This window comes from Anolis sagrei, chromosome 2, assembly GCF_037176765.1.
Source record: "Anolis sagrei isolate rAnoSag1 chromosome 2, rAnoSag1.mat, whole genome shotgun sequence".
Classification (NCBI taxonomy): Eukaryota; Metazoa; Chordata; class Lepidosauria; order Squamata; family Dactyloidae; genus Anolis; species Anolis sagrei.
Genome location: NC_090022.1, coordinates 80,344,010 through 80,371,042, shown reverse-complemented (window position 1 = coordinate 80,371,042; position 27,033 = coordinate 80,344,010). Strand labels below are relative to the sequence as shown.

General features: G+C 40.7%; 1 protein-coding gene across 2 annotated transcripts in view; it reads right to left on the bottom strand.

Moving 5' to 3' along the window:
- ADAM19 (ADAM metallopeptidase domain 19) overlaps positions 1 to 24,329 on the bottom strand; it is a 76,492-nt gene extending 52,163 nt beyond the window's left edge. Inside the window, exons 1-3 of one of the 2 annotated variants that reach the window (XM_060765551.2) lie at positions 23,431 to 24,329; positions 17,813 to 17,898; positions 13,356 to 13,426 (exon numbers count right to left, since the gene is read on the bottom strand). In XM_060765551.2, the coding sequence (XP_060621534.2) occupies positions 13,356 to 13,426; positions 17,813 to 17,898; positions 23,431 to 23,527 (254 nt within the window). In that variant the 5' untranslated portion in view covers positions 23,528 to 24,329. The remainder of the gene's footprint in view (positions 1 to 13,355; positions 13,427 to 17,812; positions 17,899 to 23,430) is intronic. The other variant, XM_067463657.1, reaches the window with a different exon arrangement.
- Positions 24,330 to 27,033: the final 2,704 nt, after the last annotated feature.

The following is a 27,033-nucleotide window of genomic DNA, read 5'->3' as shown; positions in this document are numbered from 1 at the left end:
TTGTTAAATGTGATTCAGGCCCGTAGCCAGGATTTCGTTTCGGGGGGGGGGGGGGGGGGCTGGATTTTTTTCCAGGGGGGGGTTGGGGGGGGGCTGAGTTTCGGGGGGGGCTGAGTCTGAGTGAAAGAGGGTCTAGCCTAGCAAACCTTTTGTATCATTACCCCAATACCCCCATGCATATGGGATATATTGAGTATGGTGATCAGATCATGATATGAATAAACATAACAGTTTAAATAATGCACCAGTAAGGCCTTTTTGCGAACCACCATGAAAATTTTGGGGGGGGCTGAAGCCCCCCGAGCCCCCCCCCCCTGGCTACATGCCTGATGTGATTGCTTCCAGATTCTAGTCCACCGCCCCCCCCCCCAAAAAAAGCACCTGCTTTTTTTTTGGGGGGGGGGCTGTCTAGATCACCTCTTGGAACCTTCCAGGCAGACAGGGAGACAGCCCCACTACCAAAATCTTTTTTAAAGCATTTTTTTAAAAATAAAATGACTTACCCAGACACCATTAAAGTGCTGCTAGAACTATTTATTTATTTAGTTAGTTAGTTAGTTAGTTAGTTATTTTATTTTTAAAATGTGTTTCTGGGAGGTTGGGGATGGCACTAGAGACATCTTGGATACTCCAGTCTCAAGGATGCAGGAAAATGCAAGAGGACTATGTGGATGACTCTCTCAGAAGTCCCAGGACTTCAAAGGGGGTAGTCCAGACTCCACCCACAAGCAGGAAAGACACAGGTCTTTTGAAGAAGACCCGCATCTTTCCCACTGACAAATTACCTCAGCACAAAGCACAGTTTTCCTGCTTTTTTCCAAATGCAGTTGCATTTACATGGAGTATCATTTAGGAGCCCCACGTAAAAATGCAGGAGAGCGCACACTTTAGCTGCTGTCTGGATGCGCCCTTAGTTACCTTTTGCACTTTAAACCTGGTATGCAGCAACTGAAACAAGCTTTGGTCAAAAGGAAAAGTGGGAAAAGAAGAGAAAAACTGGGGCTGATACACATTAAGGACTTTCTTTCATATACTTTCGTGGGAGTTTGCTTTCTGGCTGCCACAGTTTGGAACTAGCTTATAATTGAATTAAATACCTTAAATGAGTTGGACCTTTTTCAGTTTATGGATGTACTGGAAAGTGATTTTAGATCATTGTTTTCCATTGAAAAGACTGAAAAAAAAACCCAGAATAAATATAGTAGCAGTGTAATTTATTTTTTTCCAAAGCCATTGAACACTACAGAGTGCTCATATGCTTTTTTACTAGTAGCCAAATACTTTATTCTAAGGCATATTAACTGGGAATTAAAGAGAAGGACAGGCGAAATCTGCATTGATACAGCCTGTCTACTGCCTGCAGTTTTCAGGGTGTCCTTCTATTGATATTATTTGATGACTAAACATGGACAGCTGTTGCCAGTTTTCATTGAGCTGAAAGCTTTAAGAGCAGGGTCAGATCCAAAGAGTGAGCAAGGGCCTGGCCCACCGCCATAACGTACAGATGTCCTAAAGACTGTGTTTCCTTTCCAGCTCCATTCAGTGCTGTCTTGGCTTGGCTCCATTCAGTCAATGATCCCATTGTCCAGAATAAAGACCTCCATCTTCAGACCAGGGGGCCGATCAGTGAAAGCAACGGCACAGTGAAGGGGGCTTCTATGCTGTGCTCCTAACCATTATTTACAAGCCAGGGAGTGTCAAATACTTTGAGAATGAGGCAGAAAGAGCCTTCCATTAGAAGAAATCATTATGTCATATAATGGAAGCACTGGGACTAGAGATAAACAGACAGACAGAGAGAGAGATTATAGCTCCCTTGCCACGTGGCTGTTCTGGAGACTTTATCAGCTCCAACACTACCAACTCCCCACTAGAATGCATAATTTTTCAGTATATTTACATTGTCAATTTTATATGTTATAGGAACACTTCCATATTAAATCTGCAAAGGTAAGGAAGTAGACATTTGAATTAGTTCTATCTCTTTTTTAAAAAATATCATAAAAACTATTGATACAAATCTAAGTGCAATAAAACTATCTGAACAAAGAGATGGGTACCATTTCTTTTTATTTGGCCTTATCTTTACGAACACCTTGGTCCGCTGGATCCCTCTTCTACCAGTCTCACCACAAGTAACAACAGTATCACCAAACATCCTATGCTTGGAAATATTCAATGATTTCTCAGTTAACTAGGAAGGTAATCTGTGCTTCAATGAATTTATCCAAGTCGCCAGACTTCAATCACTTCATCATACAGAACTAGGTTTACACTGAGTTTTTGGGATGATTACAATGACAACAGAACTGAGATAGGAAAGGTGATGAGCTGACATAGCAATATGATCTCAAAATATCTTGTAGGGTGCATCTATGCTGTAAATTTAATGCAGTTTTGGTTTAACTTCAATGGCTCAGTGCTATGTAATTATGGGAGTTGTAGTTTTACAATGTCTTTAAGCTTTCTGCCAAGGAGTCCTGGTGCCTCACCAAATTACAACCTCCATGATTCTATAGCATTGAGCCATGACAGTTACACTGGTGTCAAGCTGCATTAATTCTACAGTGTAGATGCACTTTGCGCAGCATCTTCTTGAGCAGTGGTTCTTAACTTGTGAGTCCCCAGGTGTTTTGGCCTACAACTCCCAGAAATAACAGCCAGTTTGCCAGCTGTTAGGATTTCTGGGAGTTGAAGGCCAAAACATCTGGGGACCCACAGTTTGAGAACCACTGTTCTAGAGAAACAGAAAAGCAAATTATACCTGTTGCCCCAGTGCCAGCCCAAGACTTTTTCTCCCTAGAGTGCAAATTGAAAGATGGTTTTCTCCCCTTTGTGTTTGAAAAGTCTTTGTGTATCATTGAGAATACTGTTTCTGATGTGACCTATTTCTGTCTACTAGACACGTATGGAGAAAGAGATCCATGTACCACCAAATAGGCAAGTGTGATATAAAATAGAAAGACATTCTTCCATAACAGAGATGGCCGTGCTTCATAAATATAATCTTTATATATTCAAGTAGTTGGATCAGGAAATGTGAGATCCTTAGAATAGCATTTGGACTAATACAGAAACCCACAAGAATGCCAGTTTAAATGTTCTGATTTTTTCCCCAGAAAGAGGTAGCGGAAATGATTGGTGTCTAACATCTTTCAGCCAAAGAAAGCTCTAAGAAAATATAAAAGGGAAGACACTGTTGTGTTAAACTGATTAGCTTCCCTGACATCTTTGTAGGCTAGCCCTATAGAGACATGGAATGTGCATTGAAAGAAGAGACAAGGAGGTGTCTCTAAACCAGAAATTCAGGATACTGCCCTATCAGATATTAAAATATCTTTAATCTAGGCTATTGACAAACACCTATGAGCAAATCTTAGAACAAACTGGATCTTCTTGTGCATAGCCTTGAAAACTATGATGGCAGAGAGGATATCAAAGTATTGTTATAAAACAGTCAAATATCTAGTGAAGGGGCCAGTATGAACCCATAACAATAATACAAGGGATATCTGGAAAGTAAAGTTACAAGATTTTTTTAAAAATACAAAAAAATAATATATTTTAATAAAACTTACATGGATTATAGCATAGGTATTACATTATTTTCCCACATAATCACCATAAAGTTCAATACATTTTGTCATCTGAGTTTTTTATGCTTGTTTCACAGAAGTCTCCTGCCACCTTTTTCAACCACACCATCAGTCACAATGGACAGCTATCCACTTCTGTATTCATTGTGAATTTCCGTCCTTCTGCAATTGAAATTCCGTACTCATTTTGCCACATGTTATCTTGACATTACGTCCTCTCCATAAATTGAAATGATCTTGTGATGAATAGCAGCGGCGTTCATGCCCTTAACATTTAGGTAGCGTACTACAGCATGAACTTTGCACTTGGAGGGAAACGGAATGAGGACGCTCATCTCTAACTTTCACCACAATGGCAGTCGATGAGCTACTGATGACTGACACTCCTTGTTCGCTTCCACTGGCTTCCTGCTACACGGCAGTGATACCAAATTCTCCCATGAAAATTCCCTCGAGTACTACATGCCTTGTAACCTTACTTTCCAGATAATCCTTGTATTAAGGATTATTTTGACTCAGTTGTCGACTGGTACTTTCATAAAAACTACGGATTGTAAAGTTGGTGAAGGGACTCTAAGAATGTTTTCTTTTCATTATCTGACCGCAGTTTTTGATTCAAGAAACTACATTTTAACTAGCATGTATATGTGCATATGCAAGTATTATTATGAAAATCCAATACCACCCTTCAGATCTCTTAAGGGACATGTCAATATGAGTCCTATGTGCCAAATCTCCTAGCAGCACATTCTTAATCTAAAACAAGTAATGTGTCCAAACGGCTTGCCAAGAATGCTTGGAAACAGAGGAAGGATGTTTTTCCCTGTGTTGCTTTTAAGCACAGCTGGTTTAGGTTCAGAATCAAATCCCCATCCCTATTTTGCTGCTGTTCCTTTGGAGCCTTTACCAATGTCTTCAAGAAGGCCATAGACTGACTTTCTGAAGCCACGTGACTCCAGGGGCTGTTTGTTATTATAAACAAAACTGTCCCACCCATGCAATATGTGGCCAAGAGGGCTGTAACAATCAGAGTAGGTTTTTGCATTACCAGTCTCAAGCGAGATTGGGAAGGTTTAGATTTGGGAAAAATAAAGAAGGCTTGCAGTTCTTAGAGAACTTACAGCACTTGGATGTTTCACATAACACTTACTCCATAATCTCTCTTGAGACAGATAAGAATATGCTTATCCACCAAGACAAAAATAAGATGTAAGAAAGTGGCTCTAGATGAACGTCTCAGAGTTTTCTTCCCTATGTATGAAGCTATCTGTTAGGCTGATTTTGGGCCAGCAGCATTCATCAGGGTAACTGAACTTCAGGACATGATTGGAAAGGTGAATATTTATTTGTTTGTACTCCACCTTTCTCCCTGCACAGGATTCAAGGAAGCGTATAGCAAATTAAAACAAATCAAAGTGAATAAAATGGGTCTTTTAAAGTGAGTCAGTGCAGTTGCTTAAGGGTAGGACTAGAATTCATTTGCACAAGTAGTTACTCAAGTTTAAGAGATACACCTCCACAAAAGGCATAAGGAGAAAAATTGGGACATGGATTAAAGAAATGTATAAATTAAGCGCATTTGCCAATTACTTGGTAATAGTTTTTGAAAGTTTTGGTTAATTAATCTGGTTTTGGAAAATTAATAGAATGTGGTGAGCTGGCAGGTTGTAAGATTAATAACCTTAATGATGTTGATTAAAAATCTGAATGTGGAAGATCAACTGATAGACAAGACTGATTTTAAAATTGAGAGGAAGGCTAAATTATTAGTACTTTGACAAATTTGAATTCTTTGGTGTTTCAAAACAACTTATGTTAACACATGAAATGAAATTAAGAAGGATGTGGTAAGTTGGGAGAAATTCAATTTGTTATTGATTAATTGTTATAAAATGGGTGTTTTACCCAGAATGATGTTTATATTCCAGACAATACTGGTCTTGTCAACTGATATATCATTTGAACAATAGCAGAATGATTTATCAAAATTTGAATGACAAGGGGGGAAAAACCATAGAAGGTATTACAAGATGCAGAGGAAAGGGGAAGTTTGGATTTTCCTGATTTAAAATTATATTTTGCACCCTGTTGTTTTTCTTGGATAAAAGAATGGGTGGTGTTAAAGTGAATGTTGATTTTAATAATCATTTTGTGAGACATGCCTTATATAGAATAGATATAAACCCAAGTGGTCTTCAAGAATGCCTTTATAAGTATCAGCACAAGAAGCCTACTATAAAAGAGAAACAACAAGCAAAGAAAAATTGTTGACATGCTAAGATTTTCTGGCTAACAACAAAAAAACCTTAAGCCAAAATAACAATTATTTGTAGAGGGATGTAGCTTTCAATGACTTTCTTTTCATAGTCACTTAAAATATTTAGGGTGGATAAAGATTTTAAGATGGTTTTGTATAAAATAAGTCAGAATTTGAATTGCAATGGTGTACAGCTGGTGAACATCTAACTAGGAAAATGTATAAATGCTTGTTAAAATTTGACCATGGAATAAGAATAAGTGAAGGATTGCATGATAAAATGGGCTAAGAATATTAGATGTAATATACAAATGAAACAATAACAAAAGATGTTGTTAAAGGTGTTGAAATTTACATTACGCTATGATAACCAAATCACAGAATCATAAAATCATAGAGCTGGAAGAAACTACAAAGACAATACTGCCCAATCTCTGTTATGCAAGAATACACAAAGCACACCCGATATTTTTTATAAACTGATATATCATTGGTATATAATATGAGAGAAATTGTCTAGAATGTATATATTGGAACTATGAACAACATGAAGGGACATTTATCATATGTAGAATATGTGTTAAAGCTAAAATGTTCTGCGTTCAAACACATACTTTGATGCATAGAATCTTAAAGGTTAACATTCAATAAAAGCAAAGATTTTTTTCTTTTGGGACTCATGGATAAACAGTTGAGAAAAGGTAATAGAAAATTACTTCATTTTATGATAATAGCAGCAAGACTGCTGTATGCACAAAATTGAAAGAATTCAATGTTGCCTACTTTGGAAGAATGGTTGTTGAAACTGACAAATTTCATTAGCAACATTTCTAAAATATTGAAAACCCCTTATAGACTTTTTGGAAAGAAAAAAGAAGAGAGGGAACTAATAATCTTTGTTTTTGACAGTAAGATTTGGCTATCAGAAGAAGTGAATAATGTTCTTTTAGAGAGAGACGCATGCTTATATACATGTATAACCACAAAAAAGAAAGTCAGAAGCCACTTTTTCTGTCTATATTTCTTTTTATACAGCCTACTTCTGTCTATTTATGTATATATGTTCTATTTTCTTTCCTTAAATGTTTGTGGTTTTTATTATACTTGGAAAAACTTTTAATAAAAATGTATCTTAAATTATCTCATTTCACACTTTCTCACTCCTGCCAATACAAGAGATTTTGGTTCTATTTACCTCCCCACAGTACTGTCCCTGGAGAAAGGAGTTTGCCTAGAAAGTTTTCCTGTTTCGAGCAGTTGAAGTTCTGCTGAGGCCTCCTCCCCTCTTTTGTGTCCAAAGATCAAAGAACTATATGATGAAGTTACAGAGCCTAATGGAGAGCACATCCTCCTGCAAGATAAATAAAAAAGAGGACAGGACATAGGAGAGAAGAAAGGAAGCATCCCTCCTGCCTAGGAAATGGTCCAATGTTTAGAGTCAAGGAAAAGATAAGTTAAAGAGAGTCATTTCCTTTCTCTAACCCCTGAGAATGAAATCATTATTTCAGGGGAAGATGAACTGGAATTCTCCAGGTGCCAGAGCTGTTTTTCTGACCATTAAGATACTCTCTGTGAGACCTGTAGGAAAAGGTCGTCCCTTTCTCCCATTTGTCTCTGTTAGCATTCAGGCAAGAAGGAAGTTAACCAGAAAATGACAGTGTGTAGCCACCCACAATGCAGAATTTCAGAGCTATGCTTCCTACTTGTAACTAAAATAGATACTTCCCTCTCCTTTTCCAAAGCTTTAAATGAGCTCTCCAAAGGAAACTAGATAAGGCAGTCAGTGAGTGACGGGAAGTGACCTAGTCTCCAACAGGTCAACTCTCAGGAATTTCTTGTTAGTGCTGACACAAGAATACAGTACAATACATTTGCCAGTGATAGTTTTGTTTTTCAACATACAGTTTTCTCAAATCAGATTTCAAAATTGGGCTGAAAACCAGGGCAGTTTCAGCATCAAGTGAACTAGTTAATTAGCCAGTGACTTCACATCTTGCCTAGGATCCCAAGGACTTTTCCTGTTACTGAAGTATAAAGGACTTTTTGGGACAAAATTATGAAGTGGAACTGTACCCACAAAATGCTATGCTTTCACGCATTTAGCTAAAGAACAACTAACCAATTCATTCATTTAGCCAAAGAACAGCTAACCAAATGAAGTAGAGTTCGAAAGTTCTTCCTGAACATTAGAAAGAACTTCCTAACTGTGGGAGAGAGCTGTTCAGCAGTGGAACTCTCTGACCCGGGCTGTGATGGAGGCTTCTTCTTTGGAAGCTTTTAAACAGAGGCTGGATGGCTATCTGTCGGGGGTGCTTTGAATGTAATTTTCCTGCTTCTTGGCAGGGTCTTGGACTGGATGAACCACGAGGTCTCTTCTAACTCTATGATTCTCTCATTCTATGATTCCATGAATTGCATTTCCTGAGGCTTTCTTTGGGAGGGAGCAGTGACAACAATTCTTCTTTTTTTTTTACCAAGAATTTAAAGAGGAGACTAAGGCCCCTTTTCTACACTGCCTTATAAAATCCAGATTATCTTTTTGAACTGAAATATATGGCAGTGTAGACTTATATAATCTAGGTGACTTCTTATTCTTGCTCCCTTTCTTTCAAAATAATTTTCCACATTTGATATTTTTCCTTTGCTCTCTGGCCCATGTTGTTCTTAGTATCCCTGTCCAAAAGTGTTGCTAGCCATCTGCCTTGGGTCTTCTGTTTTACAGCTGCAAGCTTAAGCACCTCAACAATTCATTTTATAAAAATAAACAGTACTGCACCGGGTATTTGGGAATATGTGAAGAAACTGTATCTAACAGAGCAACTTCCTGTGGAATTAAATGTGGCTTGCACCTTTTCTGCATTGCAAAACAATCACCCAAACATGAATTAGAATTAGTTCACAGAAGTTCAGTAATGCGTTGCATCTGCATTAAGGAAAGCGGGATCAAGAGACAATGAATCCATGTGCAAGATATCAAGCACAGTCTGAACATTTTCCTCAGTGGCAAAAGGTTTTGCTTCAGAAATGAGGCGAATTGACAGAAGGCCCGATCAGCAGCAGCCTCAGGGGGAAGGCAAACCTATCGAGAGGAGGCAGGAGAGGCAGCCTCCTCGTGAGTGACAATTTGACAAACCTGCTGAAGAAAAGGGTGAAGGAGGAGAATTTTCTGTTGATGAGCCAATTATTGATCATCCTATCCATGGCTGTGGCAGCCCAGGTGAATGGGGCAGCAGGGTGGCCGAGGATGTGGAATGGGTAGAGGAGATGGCTTTTACTCCCAAGACAAACATGAATTTGATAGACCTAGTGGAAGTGACAGATCTTCTCTTTCACATTTCAGTGGCTTGAGTATTTGGATAGTCAAGAATGTGTCCCTTGGAACCTGCAATCCATGAAGAATCCAATCAGAAAAAAAAAAACAGTTGCCCAAAACTGCAGGAAAGATCTCTCCTGACATTTAGATCCCATTCCAATTAATTTTGGGTTTCTTCCCCCTCTCTGCAGGTTGCATTCCTAAAAGGGCAATTTTCAATGCTCTGAGCAAATCTATCCACATTTTAATTGAAATTTGTTATAAGGGCATCCCACTGTATCACAGGAAAGAAAATCGTTCTTCTTCTTGGATTTTAAGAACCAAACATGTCCCTCACTTTGTGGCATTGTTTCTCCATATTTTTACATATGTCTATAACAGAAAAAAAGAGTATGCACTGTAGTTGGCTAATGCCCCACAGCTGATGAGAGTTTCCTAGCAGATGTTGCCAAATGTACTGTGTTTGTAGGCTCACCCGTATGAAGACATCCGTTTGCATGTAGCACATTCTTCTGGCTCCCAGAATAGTCTTTAGAAGACCTAATAGTGTACTCTTCAGAAAACAAAAATATGCCACCAGTTGGCAGTTTAGGGAGCCCAGCTACTGTGGTTCTCCTGTTCTGTTCAGAGCAGTGGTTCTCAACTTAGGGGTCGGGACCCCTGGGGAGTTGCAAGGGGATTTCAAAGGGGTTGCCAAAGACCATCAGAAAACATATTTTTGATGGTCTTAGGAACCCCTTTGGCAGAGAAGGCTGAAGATTTTTCTGCCTGTCCTTCTCTTCCTTTTTGAAAACAGATGGCGAATTCTCACACCATTATGCTCTGTGATTGGCCAGCCTCTTAGCCAAGGGGAGGGCTGTTTCTGAGACTCCAAGGGAGGGAGGGGAGAGCAGGCATGTTTGGTGCATGGCAATGTGGTGTGCATATGCGGGCGAGGGAGAGCATGTGAGGGTGGAAGGAGGCTCGCACTAGTGAGTCCCTTCAAGGCATGGGGGTTCTGTGTGGGAAGCTTGGCCCAATTCTATTGTTGGTGGGGCTCAGAATGTTCTTTGATTGTAGGTGAACTATAAATCCCAGCAATTACAACTCTCAAATGTCAAGGTCTGTTTTCCCCAAACTCCACCGGTGTTCACATGTGGGCATATTGAGTATTCGTGCTAAGTTTGGTCCACAGCTATCATTGTTTGAGTGCATACAGCTCTCTGGATGTAGGTGAACTACAACTCCAAAACTTAAGGCTAATGCCCACCAAACCCTTCCATTGTTTTCTCTTGGTCATGGGAGTTTTGTGTGCCAAGTTTGCTTCAATTCCATCATTGGTGGACTTCAGAATGCTTTTTGATTGTAGGTTAACTATAAATCCCAGCAACTACAACTCACAAATGGCAAAATCAACGTTGTCCCATGGGAGAAGAGGCGCTTCTCACGAGGCCTGGCCAGGAAGGAGAGTGGCCTGAGCAGCGCGGGAAGCAGCCCAGGGGCCCAGCCGCCAACAAAGGAGAGGCCTGGGCCGGGGCCTGAGCAAGGAAGGCAGCCAGGAAGGGAGGAAGGATGGGGAGCCTGCCCGGGAGGCTGTCATGAGCCAAGGCGGAGGAGGAGGGGAACCCGGGCCAAGGCAGCCATAGTATGTAATTTTATTATTATTTTAATTTTATACCCGGCGTACTAGACTACCCCCAAAATTTTATAAGGTTTTACATGCCTAAAAAGTTGTCTAGTACCCCAGAATATACGGCACTTCCTTTGTTAATTTCAGAGAACTTGGAAATTTGCAATGCAACACTGTGTTTATTTGGAAAAAATTGACATGGTTCACAAACAAATCAGCAACTTACCGTAGTAAAGGGTGCAATTTTACACAAATTGGTGGTCTCTGGCTCATGATAACTATTCAATGTTTTGAATTTTTTTAAAAAAAACTTATATGCTCTTCCCCTCCTCATAGGTATATATGAAATACTAAGTCTTTAGTAATAGCACAACAAGACTTTTTGCGTAATAACATGGCTACCATTCTAAAATTGTAAACATTGTAAAAATGGAAATAAGATCTACCTTCATGCAACCATTCAAGTAAAGGACAATTATACACCATTTCATCATTATACATCATTATCACTTCATCATTATATATCATTGAAACTTAGTTCAAATAATACCATTATTCTTACAGGTAAAAAAAAGATCTAAGTCTTGGGAATGTAACAACAAACTAGAGAATATTATTATTCATAGTGATATAGATATATATTAGGAACCTAATAGCAGTTAGTATAAGGATGAAGGATTGCAATTACTACATACTATATCAAACAAAATCATGAGTTCAGTTCATTTACTCCTGTATTCCCTTCTAGAGTTGAATGTCAGTGTGAGTCTGTTTGAATGAATGAGGGGCCCAGTCAGGAAATGAACACAATATATGTGTTCCGTTTTATAAGCAAGTTGAGAGCAGGCCTCCGATTAAAATAGCACAGCATGGTTCCCAGGAGGCACCTGGAGGAGGTTATGTCATCTTTCTCAAAGTTAATTGACAGTTAGTGTTTTGCTCAGGACTTTGTTTCTGCCAATAAGTTGTGCCATTAATAGGCTTACCTTGTTTTGTTGTTCTGCACAAGTCGAAAATACTGTGACATATATACAATGAGCATGAATGGTCATGTTTACAGTAGGATGCAGACCCAAACCAAGTTAGAGAAACAGATTTAGAACTCAGTAAAGGCTCTATTCTGAAGCTCGATCCATAATAGACCATTAAGGGAATTATTGAATGCATTTTACAGTGCTCCGTCACTTTCTAAATGCAGCAGTAGATAAATGTATTACAGTCAGATGATAGCTGGACCTCCTTGAGGTCAAAAAAATTTCCCTGTGCTTTAAGGAAACAAAGATTTGATTCCTAATGCAAGAAGTATGTATGTTTTTCTCGCTATGTATTGATCAGTCCTGAACTGCCAAAAGATTATACAGGGTGTTACACAATATAGGATTGCATTGAGTCTCTGTGGAAATGAGTGCTTACATGAACTGTGTGGTTTTTCTCACTCTCCTATGATGATATGAAAGGGATCCATTCCAATCTAATAATTATAATCCTGACCAAAGCCCTGTGTAGACATTCCTTTCATTACAATAAAACAAATCAAATTTCTTCCATAAATCATACCCCAGTACTCTGCAGATGAAAGCCCCTCCATCCATTCATCCTACTGCCACTTCCCTAACCTTGGGAACCCTAACCCTAACCATTTCTCTCCTTCCTCCCACATTAATGTGGGAAGGAGCATTTGCAAGTTTCATTCACTCTTTCATTGTTATTAGGGCTCCAGAATCTCATAGTGATAAGGGATCCATAAGAAGTAAGTTCCAACAGAGGGTACTTTACAAGAAGGAAAGGGATGCTAAGAGTTTTGTTTCGTGTGCATGCTACAACAGAGTTTGGGGTTCCATCCTCAGTGATGTTCAACAGGATATCTTCCAAAGTATGCAACAGCATCTCTTTTATATTCCATTCCCAATGATCATGGAGATGTTTAAAATATGAGCATTTTTCAACTAGGGCAGCTTCAAAAGAGGACTGCAGAAATTGATAGAGGATGAAGCTATCCGTCATTATATACTGTATATTCCCTCCAGTATCAGAGCCGTCATGCCTTGGTGTCATCATTACTAAGCAATGGGAGTGCCATTTCACTCATGTCTGCCTTGGGGCTTTCCATGTGAATTGAATGTTGACGGGCCTTTGATCTGATCCTGCAACCCTCTTCCAAATTAATAGAATTAAAATAATAGTTAAGAATTTTAAAAGCATGTCCTTTGTTTTGGCTAGTGAAACATTTATATTAAAAACTTCATCATGCTAGAGCTTGGATCCACTTTAAATCCGGTTTCTGCCTCCTGCAGAATTATGGGGTTTGTAGTTTAGGGAGGACCTGGACCTCACTAAACTACAAACGCCAGAATTCTTCAGGAGGCAGCAACCAGATTTAAAATGGATCCATGCTCTAGTGTGATGAGGCAATAAACAAAACTTTACTTTATTTGGTTACCCACACATAAAGTTGACTAATAACTAGAGCTTCCTGCTTAGTACGGTTACAAAACTTAGATTATTTACACAAATATCCGTATGCTTTTTCTTATCTTACACTCTTCCTTATCGTTCATGATTTCAAGATAGCTTTCTTACTTGTTCTTCTCGACATCCAAGATAAGATTTCTTCCTTCCGCTGTTATACTGACTTCTGCTCTGGGTGGATACTGCAAGAAAAATAGAATCTGTTCGACATACACACACATACTCAAAACAAGAGGCTTTAGATAATCATATTTTAGTAGATGAAACTAGGATATAAATAAATATTGTAGTCACATTCACAACCCTTATGTTTACTGAATATTGACGCAGAAGTGAACAAACCTAAAAGCTTCCATTAACACTAGTTTCTGAGAATCATAGAGTTGGAAGAGAACACATGAACCATCTAGTCCAACCCCCACCATGCAGGAAAAGCACCATCAAAGTATCCCTGACAGATGACCATCCAGCCTCTGTTTAAAAACTTCCAAGGAAGGAGCTTCCACCACACTCTGAGGCAGAGAGTTCCATTGCCAAACAGCTCTTACAGTAAGGAAGTTCTTCTTAATGTTCAAGTGGAATCCCCTTTCCTGTAATTTGGGCCCACATCAGCCAAGGTAATGGTTAATGGCCTTACTTGAAACCAGTTAATGATAGTTTCAAGGCTGAGCTAAAACAGGACACTATAGTAAATGAATGATTTCCAGGAAGGGTTGGTCCAATGTATTCTGCTACTTGAGGCAGAACAGCAAAGGGCATCCCACTCAGTTCAAGATACATATAGCCAAGACAGTAAAGTTATTTTAGCACAAGAGACAAATTCTCAAACAACTCTTTGTGCCCAGCAGTCAAAACACAATGAAAACAAATTAAGTAACAAGTTGCTATTAGTAGTGGTTGGTTGATCTTGAGTCTGTGAATTCACTCAAGGTTTCAGCTAGGACTCAAAAGGATGAGCTAACCTGGAGAACTCTATTCCCTAAATAGATTCAGCACCATGGATAGCTCCTTCAGATCTATCCAGAACCTGGAGTGGATTATCTGCCAGTAACAAGAGATCCACCAGCCACCATTGCAAGTTGCTCTTTCATCATGACCCTTAAAATCTGCTACATAAAGGAGATACTCTACCCTTCTCAGTGGTAAGGCTATCTCTGATCTTGATTTGGTTTATTTTTCTGTCCCAAATGTAACTCCTACAGGGCCTTTTCATATCAAACCTTGTAAAAACATATATGATAAGCCAGGCATGAATACTGTAGAGTTTACCAAAACATCAGAGTCATTAACTGAGATATAGGACTTTGTGTGTTTTGCTTGTCAAGCAGTAATCTGCAGAACCGTTGCAATCCAATGAGATACATTTTACTCAGATGGAAAATCAGTGGGACCCATGTAAGTATATAATATATAACAGATTACAGTTGCGTCTTAAAATAAATAAGGACAGATGATACAAGCATGTAGAAGAATAGAAAAGAAAATGCAGTTCACCTTCTATATTTGTTGGGATTAGGGGCACTGTACTCTCATGGAAGTGAAAAAAAATAGAAAAACTATTTTTTTTTAATTTGAGAGAACACCTCTCTAGGAATCTCTAGGTCTTCCAGCACAACTCTGTGGTTAACTTCCACCTGATGTTGGCCACATAATCCCATTGGATGATCAAAAAAATACCTAGAGAGATATTCAATCTAGGAATCTCTAGGTCTTCCAGCAAAACTTCTGGCAGAAATGGACCACATAGTTTCACTAGAGGACCTAGAGATTCCTAGGGAGAATATATTAATCAAAATAATGAATAAATAAATCATCAAAGGTCAAACCCACAAATGTGGAGGGCCAACTATATTCAGGATACGATCACTTCAATAAATTAAATGGGGATACTAACATAACATGCTTTTGAAAACAATATTTGGAAATTGAACATAGGTGATTCATCTAAACCACTACCTGTCTTACTGTGAACCAATGTACAGACCAAATGTAATTATCTGGAAACAGAACAGTCATCTCACCACAGCTACGGATATTGCCACAGAAGAGGAAATATGACAGTGACATTTTTTTTTAGTAATAATGTAAGAAGCTACCAGCAAATGTTTAGCAATTTTTCACTTGCAAGTGAAGTAGAGAGGAAGAAACAAGTAAATTATATAACAAGACACATTTCCGTTTTCTCACATATCCTTGACATTGCATCAAACATTTAAAAAACTATAACTGACAACTAACAAAAAACAAATGAATAATTGTAGTTTTCACTAACACCTCACCTAAGAAGGAAAGCAAAATGAGAAATTTTAATTTCCAGTAACTCTTACAAATTACACATTGTACCAACAATGTTAGTATCTTCAGGAAGCTCTTTCAATTAAAGAGTATAACTTTGCTGCAAGGAGCAAGAACTATATGTTGAAATTAGACTGGGATGGGAAAAATACTGAAATAGAAATGGTAGGATCAGCAAGAAAAACTGCCACCTGCTGACACATTTGGCCAGCATGAATGAGCATTCACACTCCGGGGAATTGCTGTTGAAATCTAACACTACATCAGCTTGGCTCCTGCAAATCTTTTAAGATACCATATTCATAGTATGATGACATTCCTCTTTGTGTTAATGGAATTGCAACTTGACAGGGGAACATCTGGTCCTCTAGGCTCTGTTTGTAACTACTCAGAAGGCAGACCATAGTTTGAGAGTCCCTTGTGTAATCTTGTTGTGCAATCTATATAACCACTGTGTTCTTGAACAAAAAAAATTGAAATAATGTTAGTGTCTTACTTCATATTACACAAATTCTGCCACATCCATTTTAAAAGTTCTTAAGTTTTCAAAGCATTTGAAAGCAATAGCCAAATCTTTTAATACTACATTATCACATATCCAGAAACTGGGTAAAAACCTGTGCTTGCTTTGATTAGGATTTTTCTACTCCACATTGGGTAGCTACTTACACCAAAACAGAAAACCTGCCACTGAAATGGGGACAAGAGAGAATGCAGATCTATATGAAACTAACATGTGTTTATTTACACATGCCTATGCAAATGAAATAATATTTTTAATTTAAGGAGTCATAACATACCGCGTCCCTACTAAGTTTGCTGTCAAGGTGTGAACCAACTGCTTTAAAGCTTCCATACAGTTGCTTCTCATAGTTCCTTAAAATTACCTACCTTGGAATGGGGAGTGCTTCAAATAGAGAACCATTTCCTTTAACTTAGGCCACTTGACTACCCTCACTTCAGACTTGTCTCGTACTTACTTTCCATTAAAACAGATAAAACATCAGCAACTGGATTATCCCTCCAGATAATTCTGCTGCACACTTGTGCCATCTCTTTTCCTGTAGGAAGTATCTTCAGAAGGGTTGGAAGAACCGCCAATGTTGGACTGAGGCTCAGGGCAGATGGAAGGCTAACAGCTTTATTGAACATTTCCTTCCATGCAGTCCACACACTCAGATGTCTGTACATATATGAGCATCCCAGGATCACAGATGAATGGAAAAACTTAGCAAAAGCTGTGTTCTACACAGAGAGAGCTGGCATTCATTGCTCCAGCTGTAGTTTTTCCAGCTGCTGCAACCTCAAGAACTATTGTTTCCCCATGCCACACATTTCTTCAGTAATGTTTATGGTGGATATTCAAATATGAAAAATAATGTTAACAGCTCCCAATTTGACTAGTGCTATGATTTACTCTTAGAATCAATAATCTTTGATTCTCTAGATGTTTTAGACCACAGCTCCCATAATTTTTCATCACTGGCCATGCTAGGACTAAACCAAGGTTTTAATCCTATTTTGGCACACAAACACTGGAAGAAGCCTGTGGGAATCAGGCAGCCTTCTGGGCATTACTAGATTGCAATATCCAGCATTTTTGGCTGTCGAAAACTGCTAAGAGTTCAAGTCCAGTGACAGAGATATGCATGTTTCCTAACTCTGGGGTAAATGTTTTCAAGCTGATCACACACTCTTAATCTCAACATTTACTCACATGGATAAGAATTATATTTAGGCCATTAGCAAGATGCATCAAGAAGGGTCACACAATAAAAATGTACAAGTCTTAAAAGTTCTCAAACAAAAAAATAAAACCGCTGCCTCTTCTTAGACCTGCACAATGATCACCTCTGCCAGATCCACATTATAAAATGTGATAAGTTTCTGGGGCCATCAGCAGATACACAGAAACAAATGTTTATGATTAAATCAGTTTCCAACTAGGGCACTTTTAAAAGCAGAGCAAAAAGTAAGGAAGACCAGAACATTAAAATAAAGAGCTGGAATCCTTCTTTAGCTTTAATGCTCCTGCCAGATGCCAGTTCAAAGGGATACAGAACATCATTACATGCACTGTCTTGTTCTGATAAGGGGCATACATGGATTTATAGACTTCATTGTCTCCAGGAAAGATGGATTTCAGAGCTCCTTCTCAGCTAGCAAATGGCTGATATGTTTTGCCCACCAATAATCAGATCTGGAACATCATGGTTATCTGAAAGGGATGAAGAGGGTTCAGTAATCTCTGTTTTTCAGGATAAGGAACTTACTTGATTATTTCCAGGACTTCCATATGCCCTCCACAGAGGAATGATGATTTCATGGTGTGTCTGGGAGGTGACTATCTCTCTCTTTCCTGGGGAAATACAAGCACATTGTTCAAAGTCCTGAACTCTTGAAAAGGTCATCACAGAGGAGCAGCACAAGGTGAATTAACATCTGGTCCCTTAAATCATTCACATCTTCTATTGTCCCCCTCCCCAATATTTTTCTCTGCCAATCTGCACCGTCCTTTATGTATTTTCCTGATGCAAACAACGATTTAAGTCATGAAAGCAAATGCTATTATGTCACTTGGGAATAGCAGCTGATAACATGAAAAATTAAACAAGTATCCAGATATATCTTTAAAACCCCAAACTATAACTGAACATCTTTATTTCTCCTCCCTTTGAAAAAGACAATTCCTGCAGACTCTACTGTCACCCTCTGTATCAAGAGTTGTGGGAATATCACTTGTGGGCCCCAAGGCCATTTTGAGGTCTTCAAGGGACACAAACACCTAAATGGGAGGGTTTGTTTCTGCCTAAAAGAAATATCTGTGTCACCTAGATAGTTTGGGGTAAATTTCACTCTGCCCCTCCTTGTGTTCTTTTAGACCAGTGGTTCTCAACCTGTGGGTTGCCAAGTGTTTTGGCCTACAACTCCTAGAAATCCCAGCCAATTTACCAGCTGTTAGGGTTTCTGGGAGTTGAAGGCCAAAACATCTGGCGACCCACAGGTTGAAAATCACTGTTTTAGACCCAGGATAGATAGATAGATAGACAGACAGACAGACAGACAGACAGATATTTCCACACAGAAAGTAACATAGAATGTTACTTTCTTAACTGAAGGGGAAAAGGCTTTCATTTTAACAGCATAAGAGGAGCAAAAAAAATCTAATTGGTCCTTGCAACCTCTTTTTGGTTAAAAAGATGTTTTGAAGTAAAAGATGCCTTTCTGGACTTTAGGGGACACAACAAGTGTTCTCCAAGTTCCCATGGTAGGCAAGTATGGCCCTGCAGCCTCCTACGGTTGCCCATCCCAGTCTGTAAGGTAACTATCTATCCACCAGGCCTTCTAAAATGAAGGCAATCATTCCCTAGCCTGAAGGCCCCCTTCCTGCCTTGTCATATGTTAAAAGGTGACAATTGGTGTTGACAAGTTTTCAGAACAGCAATTAAAATTTGTGACATATTGAGTTGACAATCAGAAAGCAGTTATTACCAAGTTTGTGTCTACCTAAATCTATATAAATAAAAATGTAATGTTCATTTGTGAGATTAACATAACTCAATAACCATTAAATGAATTGACACAAAATTTGGATACAATACACCTATCAGGCCAATGAGTGACCATCACTCATAAAAACACTGAAAAACACAGTGGAAGAGACTTGAAAAGCAAAAAAACCCCATTATAATGCATGCTTAAAACCACACATATATACATACATACACATATATACACACACAAAACACATATACACAGACTGGGCCACAGCAACGCATGGCAGGGGATGGCTAGTGCCAAATAAAAGTATTCATTTCAGTTAACTTCACCATGTTTGTAAAATTAATCTGTTCCCTGTATTCACAAATTATACAATGCACACATAAAGGATAAGCATCCCAAAATACAGAAGGGGCATCTTGTTTAGTTTATTTAAAAGGAGTAGTCTTCCAATTCTCCAACAAGAGATGCAATAGCAGGAGATACCCACCAATCCTATAGGGGATGCTTTCCAGCCTTCAAATAAGATAAAAAATTGCATTGGTCATGAAAGTCAACAAGGAACTCAAACCTGAGAAACTTCTGTCTAACTTTTGTTAATGTCCTAATGTTTCAAATTAACAATGTGATCCTAAATATGTGAACACAAAAGTAAATCTGTTTGAATTGAATGGCAGTCGCCAATGAATAAGTGTGTATGGGAGTGCAGTCTAAAAGGATCTATTTTTAAGCCAAAACCTAACACCCTTCATACAAAAGCAGCTTTCAAAAGGGAGCAGAATATAGATTGAGGCTGCCTTGTCAAGCCAAGCAAGAACTTCCACCCCAATCAAAGGATGAGTCATTTGAGATAGGATTCAGTCCCCTGAATGGGCTCCCAGGACCAGAGTGCATAGAGTCCTGGAATAAGCTCTGAACACGTGGAAAGCAGAATCATAGAAACACAACATTCAACAGGACCACAGGTGCCTCCAGTTCAAATCACTACCACACAGGAATACACAGTAAAACACTCCTAACAGATGGTCATTCAGCCCTCTATTTAAAAATCTTCAGAGAAGGAGACTCCACTACACTCCGAAGCAATGCATTTAATTGTTTAATACTTAAGTTTCTACAGTAAGAAAGTAATTCCTAATGTTTGGATGGAATCCCTTTTCCTGTTGTTGGAATGTATTGTTCCATGTCCTAGACTGTGTAGCAGCAGAAAATAACCTTCAATATGATGTCCCTTCAAATATTTAAACATTGCTGTCATGACACCTCCTAAAGTTCTCTTCTCCATATTCTTCTTGAATTCTGGTGCCTAGAAATGGACACAGTATTCCAGGTGAGGTCTGATCAGAACAGAATATAGGTGAACAATTATTTCCCTTTTATAGCTGTCCCATTACATGGTTAACCTCATGTTCAGCTCATGGTCTACTAAGAGTACTTTCCTTCATTACCCAAAAGTCTGAGTCTGCCCACATTTATTAAGAGTTGCATTTATTTAGGATAGGATTGGTATCATAGCTTAATTTCCAGATATGTATTGTTTTAGGAAGTGAATATGCCTCCTCTCATGGTTTATTTATTTAATATCCCAAAATCCCACCCTTCCACTGAAGAAGGCTCCATGCTGGGATACACCATCCCAATTTACAACTACAACATCCTTGTGAGATATTGTTGTTTGAAAGAAGCACTGCTTGAATATCAAGCAAAGCGTGAGTGCTGGAAAGAATATCATGCAAAAGCAGACTGGCACAACCTGGGAATCACAACCAGACACAGTGAAGACATCTGCCCTTGAACTTTGCTACTCTGCTGCTGAATATGCGTGCCCAGTGTGGAAAAATCTTGCCATGCTTAAACAGTGGATGTGGCTCCTAATGAGACATGCCACATTGTCACAGGATGTCTATGCCCCACACCACTGGAGAAATTACACTGTTTAGTTGGTATTGCACCACCTGACATCTGCTGGGAAGTAGCAGCCAATAATTAAAGGACCAAGGGATTGACATCTTCGGCCCATCCTCTATTTAGATATCGGCCAGAATGGCAATGCTTTCAATCAAGAAATAGCTTCCTAAGATCTACAGAAATACTCAAATGAACACCTCAGCAAGCAAGAGTCCAAAAGTGGCAGGCTAAAACCCAGCACCTCAATCAGTGGCTGAGACCAGATGAGAAACTTGCTCCTGGTTGTCTACAGAAGAGTGAACAACCTGGAAGGTACTGAACAGACTGCTCTAGCACCTCGAGATGCAGAGCTAATTTTAAGAAATTAGGCTATAAAGTGGAGTCCACAACATGCGAGTGTGGAGAAGAGCAAACCACAGACTACCTACTACAATCCAACCTGAGCCCTACCACATGCACAATGGAGGACCTTCTCACAGCGACACCAGAGGCACTCCAAGTGGCCAACTTCTGGTCAAAGGACATTTAGCATAATACCAAGTTTTTTGTTTGTTTTTTTTTAAAAAAAAAACCTTTGTGTTTCTAAATGCAACTCACTTCTGACATGATAAATAAATAAAGTTTTGTTTGAGAAGTTGTGACTAGTTTAAACTCATTCAACAAACCCCAGGGCTGGATGGGACTTTGAGCCTGTGTCTTCTGATCCAGCACTTTATATTCTCCATCTTTCTGACTCTGGGTTGTATGCACGCATGGCATTCTAACAAGTCGATGGGACCCTGAGATGAGTGTGAACAGCTTCTGTGTTTAGTCCCAATTAAAGGCTACTCCTTTCATTGGTCTTGTTGACACAAGATGCGACATGTTGTCAAGGAGAGAGGAGGAAAAAAACTTCTCAGGTTCTATTCCTGTAACATCCCTCTGGGCATCCCTATTGAACATCCTTCCACAAACGAACATGCTGCTTCTGAATGGAGACTTCTTTGCTAACAGAGAGAAGACCTCATCACACTAGAGAATGAATCCACTTTGTATCTGGGGTTTGTAGTTTAGAAAGGGGCCTTTAACAGCCTCACTAAACTATAAACCCCAGAATTCTGCAGGAGGCAGCAACTGGATTTAAAGTGGATTCATTCTCTAGAGTGATGAAGTAGAGAATGAATGGTGGGGGGGGGGGGGGGGGGGAGAGGAATGGAAACTACTAGATTTCCACAGACATCACTCTTGGAATAGCCTAAGGATGATTAATGTTGTCCCAAAGCAGTTGCTCCACTCCGAACTCAAGAATGGAAAATAGAATGTGGGCAGAGATTTAAAGATGGGCTCAAAGCCAACCTTAAAAACTCTGGCGTAGACACTGAGAACTGGGAAGCCCTGGCCCTTGAGCACTCCATTTGGAGGTCAGCTGTGACTAGCAGTGCTGTAGAATTTGAAGGGTCACAAATGAAGGGCGAAAGAGAGAAATGTGCCAAGAGGAAGGTGCATCAAGCCAACCCCGACCGCCTTCCACCTGGAAACCAATGCCCTCACTCCGGAAGAACATGCAGACCAAGAATAGGACGGACCCACCGCCAGTACACTGATCTTTGAGGACAATCCTACTCGGACTACGAGGGATCGGCTAAGTAAATAAGTAGTCCTGGTATAGCAGGTATGGGCAAACTTGGACCCTCCCTCCAGGTGTTTTGGAGGGAGTTGAAGTCCAAAACACCTGGAGAGAGGGCCCAAGTTTGCCCATGCCTTTGGGAAAACGTTTGCCTCCACTGTTCTCTCTATATCAATGTTTCTCAACCTGGGGGTCATGAGGGGATGTTGCCAAAGACCATCAGAAAACATAGTATTTTCTATTGGTCATGGGGGTTCTGTGTGGTAAGTCTGGCCCAATTCTATTGTTGGTGGGGTTCAGAATGCTCTTTGATTGTAGGTGAACTATAAATCCCAGCAACTACAACTCCCAAATGTCAAGGTCTATTTTCTCCAAACTCCACCAGTGTTCAAATTTTCACAAATTGAGTATTCGTGGCAAGTTTGGTCCAGATCCATCATTGTTTGAGTCTACAGTGCTCTCTGGATATAGGTGAACTACAACTCCAAAACACAAGGCCAACGCCCACCAAACCTTTCCATTATTTTCTCTTGGCCATGAGAGTTTTGTGTGCCAAGTTTGGTTCAATTCCATCATTGGAATGCTCAGAATGCTCTTTGATTTTAGGGTGAACTATAAATCCCAGCAATGACAACTCCCAAATGACAAAATCACACACACCTTCTCCAACACTGGCCAGATTTGGTCCATTGAGTGAAAATACATCTTGCATATTGGATATTTACATGAAGATTCATAACAATAGCAAAATTACAGTTATGAAGTAGCAATGAACAGAAGGTTATGGTTGGGGGTCACCACAACATAAGGAACTGGATTAAGGGGTCGTGGAATTAGGAAGGTTGGGAAACACTGTTCTCTAGTTTCCTTGCTTACCTGTGCTTCCCGCCTCCTCCTGTGCAGACCCCTGTCTCAGCCACAGCACGACCAAGGGCAGCCAATGCAGCCGAGCCCCTGCAGGCAGGCCCCCCATGGCCAGCTCTGGGGTGGAAGAAGGGAGGCCTCAGAGGCAGGCAGCCTCAGCCTGTCCTCCCGCCGCCTCCATCCAGGCTGCGCCCTGAGAAGGATGCTCCCTTGCTGCTGCTTCTTTTCTTCCTTCCTTTGGAGCCACTTTATTGCAAGGGCTTCCAAGCTCCGCCCATCATGGAAAGCAAGGCGGGCGGGGAAAGGAGAGCAGGTCCCTTCCAGGCAGCATCCCTGGGACAGAAAGAGCAGCGCTGGCGTTCTCGCCTTCCGGACAGTCTCTGTTGTATGTCAGCCGATGGCCCGGAGATGGCCCGGAGGATGGGAGGGCGCTTCTCCTCAATTATTCAGACTCTGTATTGTCGAAGGCTTTCATGGCCGGAATCACTGTGTTGTGGGTTTTTTCGGGCTATATTGGCCATGTTCTAGAAGCATTCTCTTCTGACGTTTCGCCTGCATCTATGGCAGGCATCCTCAGAGGTGGTGAGGTCTCTGCTGCTTAACCCACATCCGCGGCAAGTCGAGGGCTGCTGCCTTGGAGAAAAGGCCGGCAATAAATCCCAGGTGCTGCAGGCCGCTCCACACAGCCCTATATCCCAGAGGCAGAATATCCTACACAATATCCACTTTGAACCGGGTTATCTGAGTCCACACTGCTCTATATTCCAGAACAAAGCAGACACTGTGGGATTTCCTGCCTCTGGGATATAGGACTGTGTGGAAGGGCCTCCTCTGAGGATGCCTTGCCTAAGACAATCCTATGAGAATCGACTCCAAGGCGCAGGCACACGGATCTTGCAAAGGGCTCTCCATCCGGCCCGAAACGGTGGAGCCAGCCCCCCCCCCCCCCCCCCGCCCGGGAGGTTTCCCGCGGTTGGCAACAGATCGGCAATTCTGTCGGGAAGAAGACCGCGACTCCGTGGCCGCAAAGCATGAAAATGCCGAAGGGAGGCGTCTGGGAGTGGAAGAGCCTCCCTTCCCGGCCCTGGAGCTCTCTGCCGGGCGCCTTGGCCTTGCTCCTCACCTCCCGCAAAGCCTCGCAGGTCCTCACAGCGCCGCAGCCTTGTTCCGGATACTCTACAACGCTTCCCAATCCCGTCCATTCATCTCCCCCGCTAATGGTTTCGCTAGGGATGTTAGGCTGTGGACTGCATGGTCCTCGAGCCCCGCCGTAGGTGGCCGTGTGTATTACTTGGGCTGCGAAGGACACAAGCACATCTCTCGCTCGCTCGCTCGCTCTCACACATTCTGTTCCTCTGTTGCCCTTCATCACGTTCACTTGCCCTTTGTTTTCTCAGACAGAATGGGGGACGATGCCTGGCTCAAGAGCAGTACACGCAGCTTAAAAAGCCAATGGGATTTTGGCCTTCGTCAATAGGAGTCTAGTGTCTAGATCCAGGGAAGTCATGCCACCCCTCTATTCCACCTTGGTCAGACCACACCCGGAATCACACTGTGTCCAATTCTGGGCACCGCAATTGAAGGGAGATGTTGACAATGTGTCCAGAGAAGGGCAGCTAAAATGTCCAAGGGTCTGGAGAACAAGCCCTATGAGGAGCAGCTAAAAGAGTTGTAAGTTTAGCCTGTAGAAGAGAAGGCTGAGTGGAGACATGATGAAGGCCATGTATAAATATGTGAGGGGAAGTGAAAGGGAGGAGGGAACAGGCTTGTTTTCTGCTGCACTGGACACTAGGACACGGAACAATGGCTTCAAACTACAGAAAAAAAAGATTCCACCTGAACATTAGGAAAACCCTCCTAACTGTTCAGCAGTGGAACTATCTGCCACGGAGTGTGGTGAAGGCTCCTTTTTGGAGGCTTTTAAACAGAAAATGTGATTGTCCTGCTTCTTGGCAGGGGGTTGGACTGGATGGCCCACGAGGTCTCTTCCAACTCTAAGATTCTATTATTTGTTATCATGTTTCCTCTGACTTATGGCAACTCTACCATACGGTTATCTAGGCCAGATGTATTTGGAGAAAGTTTGCCATTGCCTTCCTCTAAGGTTGAGACTAGGAACCACACCCTCTAAATTTCAGAGGAAGTCTACTCAAGTCAACTTTATTTATATCCTGTCCCATTTCCCCTTGGGGACTCGCGGCAGCTAACAACATGGATGGTATCCACTTGATGCCATCCATGCTGTTTGTATTTTTGTGTACAAATACACAAAATACAAGTGCGTATTTTGTGTGTGTGTCAGGAGCAACTTGTGAAACTGCAAGTCTTTTCATGTGTGAGAGAATTGGCTGTCTGCAAGGACATTGCCCAGAGGATGCCAGGACGTTTTACCATCCCAAGGGAGGCTTCTCTTATGTCCCTTCATGGGGAGCTGGAGCTGACTGATGGGAGTTCACCCCACTCACTAGATTCAAACTACCGACCTTTTGGTCAACAGTCCTGCCTGCACAAGGGTTCAACCCATTGCACCACCAGAGGCTCCACATAATAAATTAAAAGCAAATAATTAATACAATAATGTATCATAACTAAGACATAATAGCAATAATCAAAACACAAGCCAATGCCAAATCTCCTCAAAACACATCTAGATATTTCTGCTTTAGGTCACCATGGCTTCAAAACTACTGGAAGGCATGTAGCAACAAGAAGGTTGAGAATGGATGTCTTCTGGGAAGCTCTCACTAAAATCCTGTTCATAATCTAATTTATTATTCATGCTTACTAAGGGCTTTGTCACACCAGGTTCTTCTCCCACTTCAACAGCATTGTTGGCGAAATGTTATTCAATTGTGGTTGCTCTCTTTCCTTTTGGAACCATTCCAGGATTGCATTAAAAACTTATCACATGCAGCACTTAGAACTGCCCACCCACAACCTCCTCCAAGACAGCGTCCCTCCCCTTTTGCTAGATTGGCACTCATGAATGCATACACAGACAGGAACACCCCCCCCCCCATAAGTGGAAACAGTCTTACATTTCCATTTTGTTTTACTTGGTGGGGGGGGGGGGGAGCCTACTGATTGGGATAGACCAAACTTCTATCTGGACCGAATGAATCTGTTGCAGATGAAAGTCAGCCACCACTGAGCTATCTGCTCAGTTTATCCTGGTAATCTTGACATTAGTTAGTTAAATCTGAAGAAATCTAGAAGATAGCAAGCAAGCCAGCAAGTAATGTTTTCCTTAAAACTGTAACACTCTTTTGCACTTATATTTCCAGGCATGTGTGTGTGTGTGAATGGAAAAGGGGGGAGGAGGGTCAGGGGCACAATGAGCAAAGTTTTTGCTTCTCTGACAAGCCCTGTGGTCATTTGGCAATGTTTTTTTTTCTATTGAGAAATGAAGTCAAACAACCAATTGAAAGGAAATAAAATTGAAGTGACCACCCTTCTCTGAATATTTCCCTAGCAACCCTCCTAAAACTCAAAATCACCATAAAAGCACAATTGAACTTTCACACAGGAAATTGTAGCATATCAGTAATGGGGGGAAAGGTCATGATTGGGTTTTTTTGTGTGTTTTAAAACTGTTAATGCTTTCAAAATGGTCTC